Here is a 14,969-nt window from a genome sequence, read left to right as displayed (position 1 = left end):
GCTTGTTGCTTCCGTACGTTAGAATGAACTACAAAGGAAGGAGAGATGCGAGTCGTGAGATTTGAGGCTGATGTCGCGAGGCGAGTCAGTCTTTGGGATGACGTAATGGCGCACCAAGCTATCTATGGTTCATAGATACGAATTTCTATATACTCTCTTCTGAACCGACATACATATCGTTTGGAATGAACAGGAAACGCATGTGCTCAACCCTCAAAAAATCTCGACAAAATAAAACAAAAGCCTCGCCTCTGGAGAAGTAAAGAAACCCTTTGTGATTTCACTCGTGTACAAGCTTTTAGGGTCCTCTTGATATCGCACATCAATGCTGACAGACAGTCCCGCTTCATCGGATGCTTCTTGAAAGAGCTGTCGCAGTGTCTCGGCTGAGTGAATGTAACGTTCCACATGTACGCCGGCAGGAACCAGTGGAGGTGGAACAGGAACTGAATGACCTTGCAGGCCACCAGTAAGTAAACCCGCTATCCAGCTGCCTTTCCCACGTGCTAATTGGAACATGAGATTTACGACTTGCTTCTGCTTCGCCCAGTCGAATGCATGCAGCAGCTGCGCGGAAGTCACGATATCCCAAGAGCCTCTGGTCGTGCGAAGGATACCGGCTTCCTCTTCGCCAAAGATATCTGCGGTTCTGAAGCATGATTTGGTGACTGTGTGGTCCTGAAATAGTTCGTGGCCTACAGTTAAGAATTGCGGGAACTTGTCCACGCCTAGAAGCTGATCAGGCGATGCCCCGTCGTATATCAGCTTGCGTATATCTTGACCAAGACAGGCCCCTAAATCGATCAAGGTCGGTTGGGGATTGTCATCACCAAGTGCCAGTCGCTTGACGATGCGATCGTACATGGGATGCTCAGCGAGTCCAAGGACAAGGAACCAGAATTCGCCAATTGTTCCGATCGGTAGGGCTTCAAATGCTGCGTCACGCTGAGTTACTTTCATTAGCATGCCTCGAGACACCAATTGCAAAACTTACGATCCGATGAATGTGTGCTTCTTGAAGGTATCGTGGAATACTCCCATACTCTTCCAACAACGTTTGCATCGATTCGTTGAGCTTGTTACCTATTTCCGGCGTATACCACGGCAACTTCTTCAGTTCACTGATATCGCGAGTGCCTTTAGAAGTGCGGTCAAGACTGTTCTTCGCATGATTCGATTCCATGTTTCGTTCGAGCGCCATCAGTTCCAATTTCCAGACAAAAGCACAGCTCAGAAGCCAAGCGATCGAAGCCAACGTCCAAGTAATCGGGTGTTCGTGCAGCGATCTTAAGAACTCTTTGTTTGTGCTATTCATGACAAAAAGGGGGTTAAAACACTTGGAAGGAGAAGTGGCGATAAAGGACAGTGCCGCTGGTGATCACCTCGAGTACGCAGTATATGCAGGCTTGATCATCACTGCACAAAACACAAGTCTGATTATTATTGTCTCATTTTCCATCACCTTACAGCTTCATGAGTTGGCCCCTTCAAGTAATAAGCGTTGGAGCCTGGCGTGGGGGCCAACACGAGATTCAGCCAGTTCACTGACAGAAAGTATTTTAGGACTGAACATGATTCAACTGCGATTCTGCCTTTGAAATCAGCCTTGTGTCTCCGCATACGGTCCCAGTGCTGTGGTATCACTTGCAGGTGGTGTTACGACCTACAGTATCCTCTGCAGCTGCCCAACGGACACAGGGATCTCGCGTATTCTGCCACAACGAGGACAAGTCCCGTTATGCAGGGTAAGGATTATACAGCGCTAGATAGACGTACGTGGCTGAGCGCACATAAGAACCAATACCGAAATGGAATCTGTCTGATTCTGTGCAGCCCTATCTCAGGCCTCGATAACACAGAATCGAATAAGATCAGGGTACTCGATTCTCATCCGCAGTATCATCCGACAGCTCACGGGCATAAAGAAGAAAATTGTAACCAAGTATAGACTACATGTCACAGCTACCATTTCATTCAACTTAGCTCGTTGTCCCTGTTTGTCGCCTTCGAATACGAAAAGGTGTTTTGGCTGCAGGCTTACTGACGCCTGTGCCAAAGTGACTCGACTTGACCGGTATCTCACACTGGAGGTCGCACAATTCAATGTCAAACAGGGATGTCAATACAGCCGTCACGATGAATGTCTCTGCTTTTGCCAGCTTGCGACCAGGACACATTTGCGCACCGCCACCAAACGGGACGTATATGCCGTCGAGCCCCTTTGCGGAAAACTGCAGTTGGGCGGATTCGCAGGACGTAGGGTAAGTGTCTGGTGGCTGTTTTCCTAGTGGATCGGCAGAGGGAGAGGCGTCTGCATTAAGCTTACATGTGCCCCGCTCCGGACCGTTATTGGAGATATCAATTGGCATTTTGAGAAAACGCTCCGGCACAAAGTCTGTCAGTGGGCGTGCCGATGCGGCATGGTTATTCGGTTTCCACAGCGCAGCGTCCATATGCGGTACAGATGAGCAGGTGAGTAAGACACTGCCGGCAGGGATCGACCACTCATTTATCTCCATGTCGCGAGTGTCGACAAATCTGGTAATAAAAATGTGGGTCCGCAAACGGAGCGTCTCTGCAAAACAGGCTTGGAGATATGGCTGAGTGAGTAGGGCCGATAAGTCGACATCAGGTAGTGGTGTGCCTTGAATTGCATGGCTGTCGTTGGTGTTGTGGCTGCTGGCGCTGCGTCCTGCATTCAAGCATTCAGCTCGGATACGCCTCAGCCGTTCCCGAGAGCGGAAGATCTCGACATTCAGCCAATAAATGGCGGAAATGGTGTTGGAATTCGACCTAGGAGGGTGGTCAGCAAAGGAGCAAAGGCAGCCAAAAAAGAAAGTGAGGTCTGCAATCGCCATCACACGGCGCTTACAAGCCAATTTTCCCTGGTCTTTGCAATCAGTAGACTGGAGAAACTTACGCCCATATCAAGCCTAGATCTGACGCCGCGATCGCTTGCACAGACCATCCATCGACATCGAGCAGACCCATCTTTGCCATCATCGATGGCGAGGCGTTATCCGCCTCGTCTCCATGACTCCCCTGCTGCTGCTGCTGCTGCTGCCGCCGTCGCTGCAACAACACCCTCCGCCACTCGACCAGACTCCCAAGCAACTTATCCCTAACCCTATACGCCCCTGGAAAAAGCCAAGCAGGCGCCCCCTTGGTGATCGCAGGCACCCACTCATCGAATGCCCAAAAGTCGCTCACAAACTCCCCGTCCACCTCTTCCACAAGTAACCTTCCACACAACGCCTCAATCGCAGCAGGCGTCACCTCCCTCGTTAGAAACGCCCACAAATCACTTTCTTCAACCCACTCTTCTCCTTCCTCCATGTTCTCCCATATCCGCACCATCCTCTTTTCAAACGCAACTTTGAATCTTTCAATTACACCTACGACCTCACTCCCTTGCAGCATGTCTAGCAGAATCTTCCTATCTCTATAACAAATCCGATTCTTGCCCTCTACGCGTGAGTTTGGTAAGGGAGTAGCAGCGTACCCGGAGTCATCCCGCTGAAATAGCTGTGCAGCGCGCTTGGGCATGCCGAAGAGTTGGCTTGCAATGAACGTCTGAGCGTGCGAAGGATTCGTGTGCGAGCTCGATTTTAGCAAGCGGCGGATGTTGGCAGTGCCTTGAATTAGAATCGGGTTTGTGCCCGGGAGGTGGAGGCGGACTGGGTGGCTGGTTGTGTTAGTTTTTTTTATGTCACTGCGACTTTATGTGAGAGCAGTGTATGGTGAGTGGAGTGCATACGTGATTCCCGCCACTAAAGCATAAGGATCTGTGAGAAAATACAGTGCATGTCCTATAAAGGGGATTCTGTACGAGAGCCACGGTGGTATCTTTTTCTGACTAGGTTTTTGGATGAGGATAGTGGAGGAGGAGAAGAAGAGGAAGAAGAAGTAGTGTGTAAGTAGTAGCACGAATGTAACGAAAAAGTATATCAAAAATGCCATTTTCTGCTTCTTCTCTTCTGTCTTCGTCGATTATTGATGGATTAAATAGAGCAGTACAGTGTACTCTATGCTAGAACTATCATTGCTTCGAGGTCAATCCCTCCTCTTATATCTGAGCACTGCCATGGGGGTGGCTGGCGGTATCTCAACGGGGGGGGGGGGTGTCTGACCGGGAACGGAAGGGGGGGATTGAAGGGTGTGATGCAGTGCCATGTTTACGTCAGAAATCTATCATTTTCTTTCCTTCTACAAGGCTATGAGACAGGGCTTTATTGGTTGATATTATAAGTAGGCATATAAGACAAAATGATGTTCGTATCAAAGGGGTGTGTGAGTGTGAGATGAAGTCATCATGTCTGCACACTGGACATGTATACGAGGGAGGCAGCAATGCAAGGAACTTGAATCTTGATTGGTATACATACGATTATCCTTTTTACAGTACAGTGTTATTTTTAGAAATTAGTGGGATGGAAGATGGGATACAGTGGTTTACTGCACACCGGAAAATGAACCGCTGTCACACGAACCGCAGCCTACGCAGTCTTACCCCCTTTCTCAGCTTTGATTTCCGGCACTGCCCATTCGATTGCCTTTTCCCAGCCCTGCCTGTTGTTGAATTTAGGCCTGTATCCAAGTCTCGTCTTGATCTTGTCGATGCACAGCGTTCGCTCCATGGTCAGGAGACGTATAACCCACGGCGTGAGCTTGGGCTGCTTGCGGCCGAGAGAGAAGATCCAGTAGAGCCAGGAGCCCAACAAGGCGAAAGTCTTCATGAACCAGATGGGAATGTTTCTGACTTGGTCGTCTGGGACGGGGGAGCCGAGAAGCTCGGAGACGAGGCGGGCGAGGTTCCAGAAAGGGATGTGCTCGTCGTTTGTAACGAAGAAGGCTTCGCCTTCGACTTTCTTGTCTTCAGGGAGTGGTGCGGATGTAGAAGCTTCAAGGAGTGCTTTTACGATGAGTGTCTGGGCGTAAGTGCAGTTCTCCACGTAACATGTATCGTAGAGGTACGATTTGTCGCCGAAGCGGATGTTGGCGCGGCCGGTGAGAGCTTGCTTGGTGACATTTATCGTCATTTGGCCATCACCTGGGCCGTACAGTGCGGCAGGCCGGACGACTGCCGTCAACATGTCATATTGGCGGTTTGAAGCGAGCACGAGCTTCTCGGCGAGTGCTTTGGTGTGCGAATAGTATTCTGGCTGGGCAGGCGACAAGAGTACAGGCAAGTCTTCGGTTGCTTCAATCATAGGCTGGCGCTGGTTGTGGACAACTGATGAGCTAGATGTATATAGGAACGCGCGGACAGTGCCGACGGCTTTGGCACATTGGATTATGTTGTCTGTTCCGATTACGTTCACCTGCTCCAGAATCGAGCGATTGACTTCGAATGGGTTGGGTGAAATTGTGTGAAGGACGACTTGAGGTTTGACTTGTTCGAAGATTTTGGCTATCTCGTCGCGCTGAAGGATGTTCGCAGTGAGATAGGTGGCGTCTGGATTGCGATTGCGCTCGGTGTTTACATCGACGACGAAGATCTTGGGGGTTGGCGTCGCGCGAGCAAATTCCCGAACAAGGTGGTGTCCAAGGAAGCCACAGCCTCCAAATATGAGGACTGGGCCTTCAATTGTGGTGTCGCTCATGATGGCAGTTCTTGATGGCCAATGCGATGAATTGAGTCTTATGGTGCAATTGTAGAATCAGTATCTTGAGTGATGGTGTGATGGTGAGAGTAGAGGATTGAAAAAAAAAAGCTTTTAGCAAAGAAACGGAAGCAACGCGGTCAAGACGTGACAAGGCAACAGCGACCCAGCAACTCCCAAACAAAGTGAAGGAGCAAACGCAGTGCATCTCCCCAATCATAGCCAATCATACGATGCTGTGCCGCAAAGCCCCCAGCCCCCCTTTCACTCGCAGAAACGTCGGACCAGAAACTAAGCGGAAACAAGTCTCTGGTACATCCTCCCTTCTAAATCCGCATTGAGGCCACGCAAGCCTGACAGGAATAGGTGCACGAGGGTATACCAGGGAAACTCTCTGATCAAAGAAAGACGGTGCAGCCCCAGGATCCACACACACACACTGAGCGGACCAACGGTCTTTGATGGGCTACTACTTAGGCGGGGGAACTCCCGTCCCGGAAACACCAAAAGAGCGGCCCCCCATTAACCACGGCGCAGCGGGATAACAGACGCAGGCTAAATTAGATGCATCAATAAACCCGAGATAAGCAGCAGGAGGCAAAAAGGTTTTCAACATCGAGCTTCATGCTGTGCCACATTGGATACCGACGCTCTGTTTCTCATAAGCACAAACCCTGTGGCGAGGGGGTGTGTCCAGCGCTAATACTCAAAGAGACATTGCTCATTACTGGAGGGCTGCTGGTTGGGGGCCGCCTCGCAGCATCGGACGCGGATGGGGTATCGCATGGCTATTGGATGGATGGTAGCGGGGTCCCGGAAGTTGTGATAGCATGGTGGTCGATTTAAACCTATTTGTGGATGAAGCTTGTACGCTGCGAGCAGGCTGTGGTTGCATTGCATTCGACCCACACGAACCGGTGAGTGTGCTACCTGCCGATGTTTTTTTTCTATTTTGACGAAAAATAGATGATTGTCTAGATGTGTCGTTCGAATGTTCTCTTGTGCAGCTTTGAAATGGCCGCTATCACTATCAAGAAGTACAAGTAGCTTAGTCGCAATAAACATGCTTTTGAATTGATTCAACGAGGGGTATTGTACCTATAAACAGTGCAAGAGTTTTAGACCCAATACACAGGTCCGGCTGCTGCGTGTATGTGGCCGATAAACAACTTTTGAGCCACGATCTCCAAATACCTCTTGGTTTCAAACTTGGGTATGCAAATTGGAGCCAGCCTCCTGGCAAATGTCATCGCAACAGATGTCTACCGGCCATGTGTAGCAGCGGGTTTTGCGGGCTCGATGTAGTCTTTAGGAGTTGTAACAAACTGTAGTGGTACAATCTGAGGCTTTGGGGCGTCGCTGTACGCTTTGTCGTGATATACATCCGAGAGCGAGTCTTTGGACGGTGTTCTTTGCCCGCTGCTAACCAGTCTTGTGCGAAGACTGGAAAGTCCGCTTCTGCTGCGCTTTACAAAAGCCGGAGAAAACACCAGACAAGGCGCAATAATGACTGTGTTCAGCTCTACGATCGTCATCTCCGAGGTGAGAACGGCTGCCCAGAAGTGATCAGACTCGTTGAGATTCCGAATTGACCATCCCATGCGAACCACACTGACGATACATGCCCTTTTCCACGATTAGTTTCGTCTCCTGAAATAATGCAATGAAAGGGGGATGTCCTACACAAGACCCACTCCAAAAACAGCACCAACTCCAAGCTTCCTTCGATAATCCATATTCAGCTTCCACACCTGCTGTAGCGGTATTACCAGAATGTAAAAGTCGATGAAGACATTGACAGCAGCTTGGATAGTCACGACCTTGTTGACTGCTTTACAGAACTGGTTCGTCACAGCCGACACACCCATGCACAGCACTGCCTGCGCAATCTCGTGGCCCATGAACGCCGCAGATGTAAACAGTGTCAGGAATATGCCAAAGTAGATGAGGTGGCGGGTGAACTCGACGACGTTGAAGAAGCGGAGGTAGAGTAGCAGGACGGATAGTTTGGCAAAGCAGATACCGACGATGTATAGTGTGGATAGTTGGTTGAGTTGCTGTAGCAAGTTAGATATCAATGACACTTTACGCATTAGAAGAGAATATACCAGTAGTCTCGAATGCGTCAAGGTGACGGCGCGAATATCCCAAAGATGCTTCCCATATCCAATATCGAGACCTGATCCTTTTCATCAGCACCATACCACAACACCACAACAGCATCACTCACCCGAAATCATAAGTCCACTATGCGCAGCCGAAGCCATCGTCGCAAGAACACACATGACTACGCCACATAAGTATCCAGACAAGACCAAACGAACTCTTTTCTTCTCTTTTCCAACTCACCTCCATCCCACCCAACAACATCCTTAGCCGTACGCCGCGCAACAAACCGCACCGCGACCGCCACCACCGTCGCACTCAAAAACACCGCATTCATAACAATCAACTCCATATCGCGAGACTCCGGGTTCACGAAATTCGACGCCTGCCCCTCGGGCGGCGGCATCGCAGGTAAGTTCCATATGTATCCCGGCATACCACCAGGTCCCGTCGGCAGCGCCGTAGCCGGCGTCGTCATCGCCATCGTGAACGTTTAGTCTTTCTCGCGTACTCGGTGTAAAAAATACTTATGGATGGAAGAGGAGGATGGAATGATAACAAAGAAAAAGATCTCTCGTCGTCTCCCACACCAACTCGTCACAACACCCAAAAACTAAGACGAAGAAGAAACAAAAAAAACTTGTCAATTACTTCCCTTTTCAAAAAGCTCTACTTTATCAGGGAACTAAGCAAGTCTTACAAAAAATCCTTCGCCACCAACCTCTCCGTTTTTATCTTTCAGGCCTGTACTACCTTGACCTCGTTTTCCGTCTTTTACCTAGGCGTCCAATCAACAACCCCCTGGTACATATATACCAATGAACGCTCCGCTTTGGCGCGCCCGGAGAACGCACGCATATCCTAGTCTATATACCCATGTATACCTTTGCATGTTTTGCTTACTTATATATTGACCGGGGGGGAGGGGGTATTAAGCTGATAAGGCGGGACGATGGGCGGATGGGGGGTTGCTTTGTACAGTCATCCGGCGCACAAGCTTGTATGCATGTCAGATGAGTGTGTGGCCTTGAGGTGCGCGCCTCCCGAAGATCAGAGTCTAGCCTACCCTGTAGATTGGTGCTGTTTTTGGGTACAGCACCGCGAGACTTCCTTGAATTGTTACATTCTTCTACTCTGGTGTCCTACGCTAGGTACGCTGCGGTGAGAAGTTTGTGGTCTTTGTGCGAGGGAGTGCAGGCGGTAGTATGTTATGTCCCCGCGCTGGTGTTACCCTTCCTAATAAAAAATCAAATCTGTTTTGACTGTTGCGGTAACAAATGTCTAGAACATCGATTCATATCGAAGGAAAGGGGAAATATACATAAGCACAGTTGATGAAAAACTCCTCCATGATTTTCTAGCGTGACGCTCGAAGCAGTGTAGGCATTACCAAGGCTAGCACATAGTCAAGCACGTGATGCGATGCCACGTATTAACCTCACGTAGTAAAAGGGGAAACTACAGGTTAGTGCACAAAATGGAGTCAAGCAACACTTCAAAGACGCATGAATATAAAGTGTTGGTATTCTAAACAAACTAAACACAAACGACAACTTGTATGTGCGGGTATCATTCAATAAAATCAAAACCGAAAGAGGGGAAAATCACTTTGCTGCGCTTGGGCTGTTCCGAGCTGGTGAAAGCATATTGGGAGCAAGGGTGACCTTAAATGTTCGTAAGTGGGGTGGGTCAGAAGCCTGAGTTGTCGAACTTGGCTTCTGTGATGCACCGTTTGACACGTGTTCAGCAACCTCGCTGTTCTCCCTGGCTACTGCATTCTTGGAGGGTGTGCCGTTGGCATCTACCGACATATCTCGTTGTCGCTGTGCTGGTGTCGGTGTTTCTGGTGTGAGAGGACTACTATGTTCGGATATAGGTTGTGGCATAACTTGCTTGCCATTTGTCCACTGCTCAGTGGGACGGTTGAGAGTGGCTGGGGTAGTGTTGGCCGACGATGCGGCCACGAGCTCGTCTGAAGATCGCTTTGTCTGCGAAAATGACGGTGATGGGTTGATGTGAGAATGAGAGAGTCCAAAGACTGTGACTTTGGAAGTTGCGACTTGCTCTTCTGAATACAGATCGTTCTTCTCGGAATCGGTAGTGGATGGCATACCGAAATCGTCTGGAGTTTCTGGTATAGGTCCAATGATGCTGCCTCTGCCAGCCCCTCCTTTGGCCCAGTCCCATATACCGCGGCGTAAGGGGGTTTGATATAGCGGCTGCACAGGTCCTCCTTGACCCTCACCATCGACTCCATCGATGACCTGGCTATCCTTCACTAGGCGATGTCTGTCTTCTAAGCTTTGGAGGCGCTCGTCGAGGGCTAGGTGTGTCTCGTATGTCCTCGTCCCGTTGACTTGGAACCGTTCCAGGCGTTTTCGATCCGGAGGCGTCACCTTGCGCAGCTTTTCCATGTCCTTCTCCCTGTCCCGAAAGGCGTCTGGATTGGGCGGCTGAGTAGCGACTGCCATTTCCTTCGATGTACCAACTGTCGAACTCGCCGGACTTGTCAGGCAGCGGCGAAGAGGATTTTTGCCGTGTGGGCGAGCTGGCGGGGGAGGAGGCGGTGGAGAATGAAGGAGCGGCTCTGTCTGGAGATGGGGGAGGTGAGGGCGGTTCGGCTGGACGGAGTTTATGTAGGGGACTGATTTGACGGATGACTGGGCGATCCTCTTCTTTGCTGGTTAATGGGAGTTACTATGGGGGTTGTACAATCAAAAAAAGGGGTAAGAGAGTGTGTGGTGAAGCTGGAAATGAACTGCAGACAAAGCAGAGCTACACACCTTGCTTCCCTCGAAGTTTCTCCTTGACGTAACAGTTGGGTGCGGCCTCATGATCGTGGTAGAGGCACTCATTTCCCTTGTCTGTTGGGTCGTCAAACAACATGCCTCCAGTGCCAGATCTGATGGCCTTGACCAGATCAATGGCAAAGTCAGGGTTGTTGGTAAAGCATTCGCGATACGTCTCAACGTCACGCTCATTCCCAGGGTCCATGATCTGGCGAGCGGCAATGCGCGTCATCAGGCGACGAAAGGGCGAGCCGGTCGGGCTCTTGCGGTAAATGGCGTCGATCTCGTCGGGGTCGGGGACCAACTCAGCCTCATGTAGACCTTTTCTATACTGATCCATGGCTACATTCTTCAACTGGGTCATGCTGAAGCGCTCACAAAGGAGGTAGAGCTTGTGGCAGCTCACAGCATAGTCGTACTTTTGGTTCTCGTCGGCCATGTCTGAGACGTCGTCCAGACTGCCTTGGTAGAGCCATTTGACCAGCAGCTCGAAGCCGGCCGGGTCATGGTCGGGCAAGTCAAGGCGGTCTTTCCTCGTATTGCCGTTGGCATCGCCCAGGAGCTCATTCTCGAGGGCTTCGGAGTGGTGGCACAGCAGGTTGCGGTGCAGCGCCCAGTGGCGCTTCGACTCGCCTACGTATATATCGATCATGGGTCCAGAAAGTAGTCTATCGCGTTGCAGCTTAGCTAATGCTCGTACGTGTAGATGATGAGAGAACAGGCGATGGGTCAGGGCAGGGCGCACTGCGATGCACTGCGCGGGTGTTTGCGACTGTTGCGCCGGTGAGCATTGCGACGCCCCCGGAGACGGCGCGCGATGGATCAAGCCGGCCATGTCTTGCTCTTGTGTCTGCGACGCATCCGCCTCATCGCGCCGATGGTCGAGGAAGGGATCGTCTACGTACTCAGCAAATGTCGGGGCGGGCACATGGCCAATGCTACCAGTAGCCATTCGCGATCGACGGGAACCTGGAATGGCGAAATCACGGTGGTAGACTCTTGGAACCTGCCCCATACGGCGCGATGGCGGCGCTCATAAAGGCAAGACAGTTGGCGCGTGTGACAGGGCGGTCAAGACGTAAGTGTGGATGCTGTGAGTTGTCGTGATGATGTTGTCGCCGTGCTGTTGACGTGCTGAGTGGAGATGGCTGGGGTGGCTCGCCCTCGTGTCGAAGCGTAGCGCGGCCAGGCACAAGGAGATGCCGTTGTCTTTACACTTGGTCCTTGTCGGCCCCACACTGCGAGCAACACTTGCAGACCGACTGGCCTAGACGATTACAGTCTCTAACACTAGTTTCTCCAGCCTTCTCTGCCCCTGAATGACTGTGCATGCTTTCTTTTGCTGGTTGCTTTTTGCGTTGGCGTTCAACGATTACCCCTCAGTCAGAATGCGACCAATCCGCTGGCCCACTGACCGTTTCTTGCAGATCGATCAGATGATGCCGGAGGAGATCATACCCATCGGTTTTGAACGAGTAGTTGAGAGCAAAAAGGATATGTTCAATATACCAGAGAGTGCACAGTGCTGGTAGTTTCCCAGCCACTTGAGGCGTGGCACCATCGCCTTAGCATTGCACGCGCCACACATGGGCCTGCGCCACACCAGCCCCGCCAAAAGCTACCCCACGCCGTCTCCAGCTACCCCACCAACAGCTTCCAATTGACACTGTCGCACGTGATGCTACCTCAATCTTCCTATTACACTTCCTAAGTCATGACGACTTTATGCGTTATCGTACCCTTTGCGAAATGCCATCCCGCTCGTTAACCGACATCGTCCTTCGCTCGGCTGGATTCCATTTTGGCTCGCTCTCGGTATATTCACCATGGATGTGCGTTTGCCCGTCCTCTTGCCGTTTGGTCTCAATGAAAAATATCAAACCTTGTTCGCAGAGAAATATGGTGTAAGAAAACAACATGAACCATTGCATTTCCATGTTCTGTCTTTACGCGAAATATCAGCCTTGCAACGTTTACGCGCCCGCAAGTTACATTTCAAAGCGCCATCTATCGCAGACTCTGCTCCGAACAAACATGATCGAATCCTGAAACCTAAGAAGATCAAAAGGGACCGAAAAAGCCGCGAAGAAAAGCGCAATCACTCAGTGACAATACCTAAACCACCTGTCTCTTTCTCGCTCGCTCCCAAGAATCCTCTGAGATCGATGCGTAACACGAACAGAAACCTGAAGACTGGCGCGGATCAACGCTTGGGAGCCTCTCGTGAAATACCAATTATACTTGACGGCGATTCAGCCAAGTCGGTGACACCAGGCAAATTGAACCCTAGGATACGTGACGCTAGTGTGTCTCCCGAACTCATCTTGCGCGACATGTCACCTACGCATGATCTTCACTCGCCAGTCCGGCCGACCAATATGCGCGACGCAAGAAAATCTGGGCTTTTCTTGCGCATCAAATTCAATACAGCTAGCCCCCAGCAGTACCACTTACTACAATCTCAGCAAGAACCCCAAACTTCACACCCAAAAACCCTGATGATGGCAGATATTCCGTTTATAGAATCGCCTGGTGATCGCTCCAGAGCCACGAATAGTGAGGAGAAAGACATAAAATTGGTAGACATAGAAGACTTCGAGATGAGAAAAAAGGTTACGCAGTTGATGGCCGTGGCGCCGGCACTACCCGTCCGAGATCTATATCACCTTATCATCGATAGTGAGGGCCGTCTTTCTAAAGCCAAGAAAAAGGCTATCCGGATGAGCGAAGCACCAGATACATTGTGCAGGCCCACACAACTCTCTTTACGACCACGAACACCTATTAATAACTTAGATACAGAAGGTGTCGTAGTCAATATCAACAACTCGAATACACAAACTATGGTCAAGATAGATCCGAGTGACCCCATCTTCAAGTGGGATGAGGATGAACCAGCACCAGAACCAGCACCGACGACAAAGCCTCGTCGGTCAAAGTCAATCGCTAAGAATAAACAAACACAAAGCGCACACTCACATCATTCCGCGAAAGAATCAAAACGCAAGATTCCAGCGGCACCGACACCGACACCGTCATATCAAAGTGAAAAGCGTACAAAAGTCTCGCATTCAAAACGAACAAGCCTACGAGAGACCAGCCGTGACCGCGAATTCATAGTTGCTGATGGCGTGATGCATTATGTTTCGGACTTTGACGACTCTGACGATTTTATTCTTTCGCGCAATGTTATTATACCCAGCAGGACTCGGAGACAGAGACGCAAGTTTAGTATGATTTGAGGAGGTCATGAAACTTCTTATCAGATTTTGGCTTGACAGCACGGACTAAAACTCGCTGGAAACGCGCCCGACAATTGGGAATACGGGTGGAAGAAGACGATATGTGTTCAACAAGGCATAGCGCCAAACCGCTTCCCGAGAAAACGGGACGAGCCGAACACGGCCGAATGACGGAATGCAGCAAGGCGGTTTACCGAGAAAAATAAAATAAAACTCAGGGCTTGGATGGAAATAGGTAGTGCGGAGTTTAAATATTCATGCGAAATCTATGGTTGCCCAAAACACGGTTCCCAACCATCCCCATGTCCTCTGCCTCCCAATTAAACACCCACCATTCAACAACAAAACTAAACCTCCCTCAAAGTCTCCCGTCCCCTCTGCTCCGGTGCCCTCAAGAATCCCCGAAGCTGCATTTCTACATCCCCGCCTTGTCGCTGCCGATCCATCTCCTGATCCACCTGCCTGCTCTTTTTGATGTAGAGATGGACCAGCGTCGCACAGAGCATTGGTCCGAAGATGCAGATGGGAATGAAGAGTGAAAGCGGCATGTTTCCAACCATTATATCTTTGGAATCGGGAGTCGCGGCGCTTGGAAGGAGCGGGACGGGTACGCTCATGGTTGTGTCGCTTGGAATGAGTGAAATGGGTACGTTCACAGTCGTAGTAGGAGGCGTGGTCCGAATTTTGGAGATATAAGCGTTGATGGCGGTTTTTTTTTAAAAGTAGTGGGCAACTTGGAGAATTTGAGATGTTTGTGGTTGGAATTGAAGATGGATTGTTGAACTTACGCTGCGTTTTAAGTGCGGTTATGCAGTTGGTGTTGGGGGAGAGATGAGACATCTTACAAGAATAACAAGAGTGACTCTAATGGTAAGCAAACATGTTCAGAACTCACACCACAAAGCGGAGTATCACGCGCCGTACATCTAGATATGGTCCTGAGACATGGCTCAACAGTACATCCCAGTTGAGGCGTAGGTTCTTCCGGTAGAACTGAGCACATTTCCGTTATCCTCTATGGCCCTCCCACTTTCCAAACTACCATTATGCGCGCTGTTAGAGAAATTCTGCACGCTGTCGGACTATGGTGTGATGACCAAAATGCGTTCTTGCGTGACTATCGCTCAATGGTGATCACGAGGTGGGATGGTGAATTTACGTAGAACGAGGCAATAGCTGCGCGTTTGAGATTAAGGAGCTTGCGGTTTCGGCATTGAGGACGGCGTGCG

At 50.3% G+C, this 14,969-nt stretch overlaps 7 protein-coding genes across 7 annotated transcripts; 1 reads left to right on the top strand and 6 right to left on the bottom strand.

Annotated features, from left to right (window-relative positions):
• Positions 1-213: 213 nt before the first annotated feature.
• On the bottom strand, positions 214-1,183 carry COCVIDRAFT_95152 (hypothetical protein; the record flags this gene model as incomplete). The annotated part of the gene is made up of 2 exons (XM_014702718.1): positions 214-945; positions 995-1,183. 2 exons carry the CDS (start codon positions 1,181-1,183, stop codon positions 214-216), a joined length of 921 nt encoding a protein of 306 aa, XP_014558204.1.
• Positions 1,184-1,979: 796 nt separating this feature from the next.
• Positions 1,980-3,960, bottom strand: COCVIDRAFT_36395 (hypothetical protein; the record flags this gene model as incomplete). Its single annotated transcript, XM_014702717.1, has 3 exons — positions 1,980-2,793; positions 2,921-3,712; positions 3,758-3,960. 3 exons carry the CDS (start codon positions 3,958-3,960, stop codon positions 1,980-1,982), a joined length of 1,809 nt encoding a protein of 602 aa, XP_014558203.1.
• A 536-nt stretch (positions 3,961-4,496) lies between these two features.
• COCVIDRAFT_95104 (hypothetical protein) lies at positions 4,497-5,603 on the bottom strand (the record flags this gene model as incomplete). The annotated part of the gene is made up of 1 exon (XM_014702716.1): positions 4,497-5,603. The coding sequence occupies one exon, from the start codon at positions 5,601-5,603 to the stop codon at positions 4,497-4,499; it is 1,107 nt and encodes a 368-aa protein (XP_014558202.1).
• Positions 5,604-6,865: 1,262 nt separating this feature from the next.
• COCVIDRAFT_25272 (hypothetical protein) lies at positions 6,866-8,193 on the bottom strand (the record flags this gene model as incomplete). Its single annotated transcript, XM_014702681.1, has 5 exons — positions 6,866-7,229; positions 7,287-7,660; positions 7,712-7,782; positions 7,834-7,890; positions 7,953-8,193. The coding sequence occupies 5 exons, from the start codon at positions 8,191-8,193 to the stop codon at positions 6,866-6,868; spliced, it is 1,107 nt and encodes a 368-aa protein (XP_014558167.1).
• A 1,120-nt stretch (positions 8,194-9,313) lies between these two features.
• COCVIDRAFT_95224 (hypothetical protein) lies at positions 9,314-11,535 on the bottom strand (the record flags this gene model as incomplete). Its single annotated transcript, XM_014702715.1, has 3 exons — positions 9,314-10,389; positions 10,493-11,467; positions 11,505-11,535. The coding sequence occupies 3 exons, from the start codon at positions 11,533-11,535 to the stop codon at positions 9,314-9,316; spliced, it is 2,082 nt and encodes a 693-aa protein (XP_014558201.1).
• A 789-nt stretch (positions 11,536-12,324) lies between these two features.
• On the top strand, positions 12,325-13,740 carry COCVIDRAFT_25270 (hypothetical protein; the record flags this gene model as incomplete). Its single annotated transcript, XM_014702680.1, has 1 exon — positions 12,325-13,740. The coding sequence occupies one exon, from the start codon at positions 12,325-12,327 to the stop codon at positions 13,738-13,740; it is 1,416 nt and encodes a 471-aa protein (XP_014558166.1).
• Positions 13,741-14,087: 347 nt separating this feature from the next.
• Positions 14,088-14,357, bottom strand: COCVIDRAFT_36390 (hypothetical protein; the record flags this gene model as incomplete). Its single annotated transcript, XM_014702714.1, has 1 exon — positions 14,088-14,357. One exon carries the CDS (start codon positions 14,355-14,357, stop codon positions 14,088-14,090), a length of 270 nt encoding a protein of 89 aa, XP_014558200.1.
• Positions 14,358-14,969: the final 612 nt, after the last annotated feature.

Source organism: Bipolaris victoriae, assembly GCF_000527765.1.
Source record: "Bipolaris victoriae FI3 unplaced genomic scaffold scaffold_28, whole genome shotgun sequence".
Taxonomy (NCBI): Eukaryota; Fungi; Ascomycota; class Dothideomycetes; order Pleosporales; family Pleosporaceae; genus Bipolaris; species Bipolaris victoriae.
This window is presented reverse-complemented; position numbering and strand designations above follow the sequence as displayed.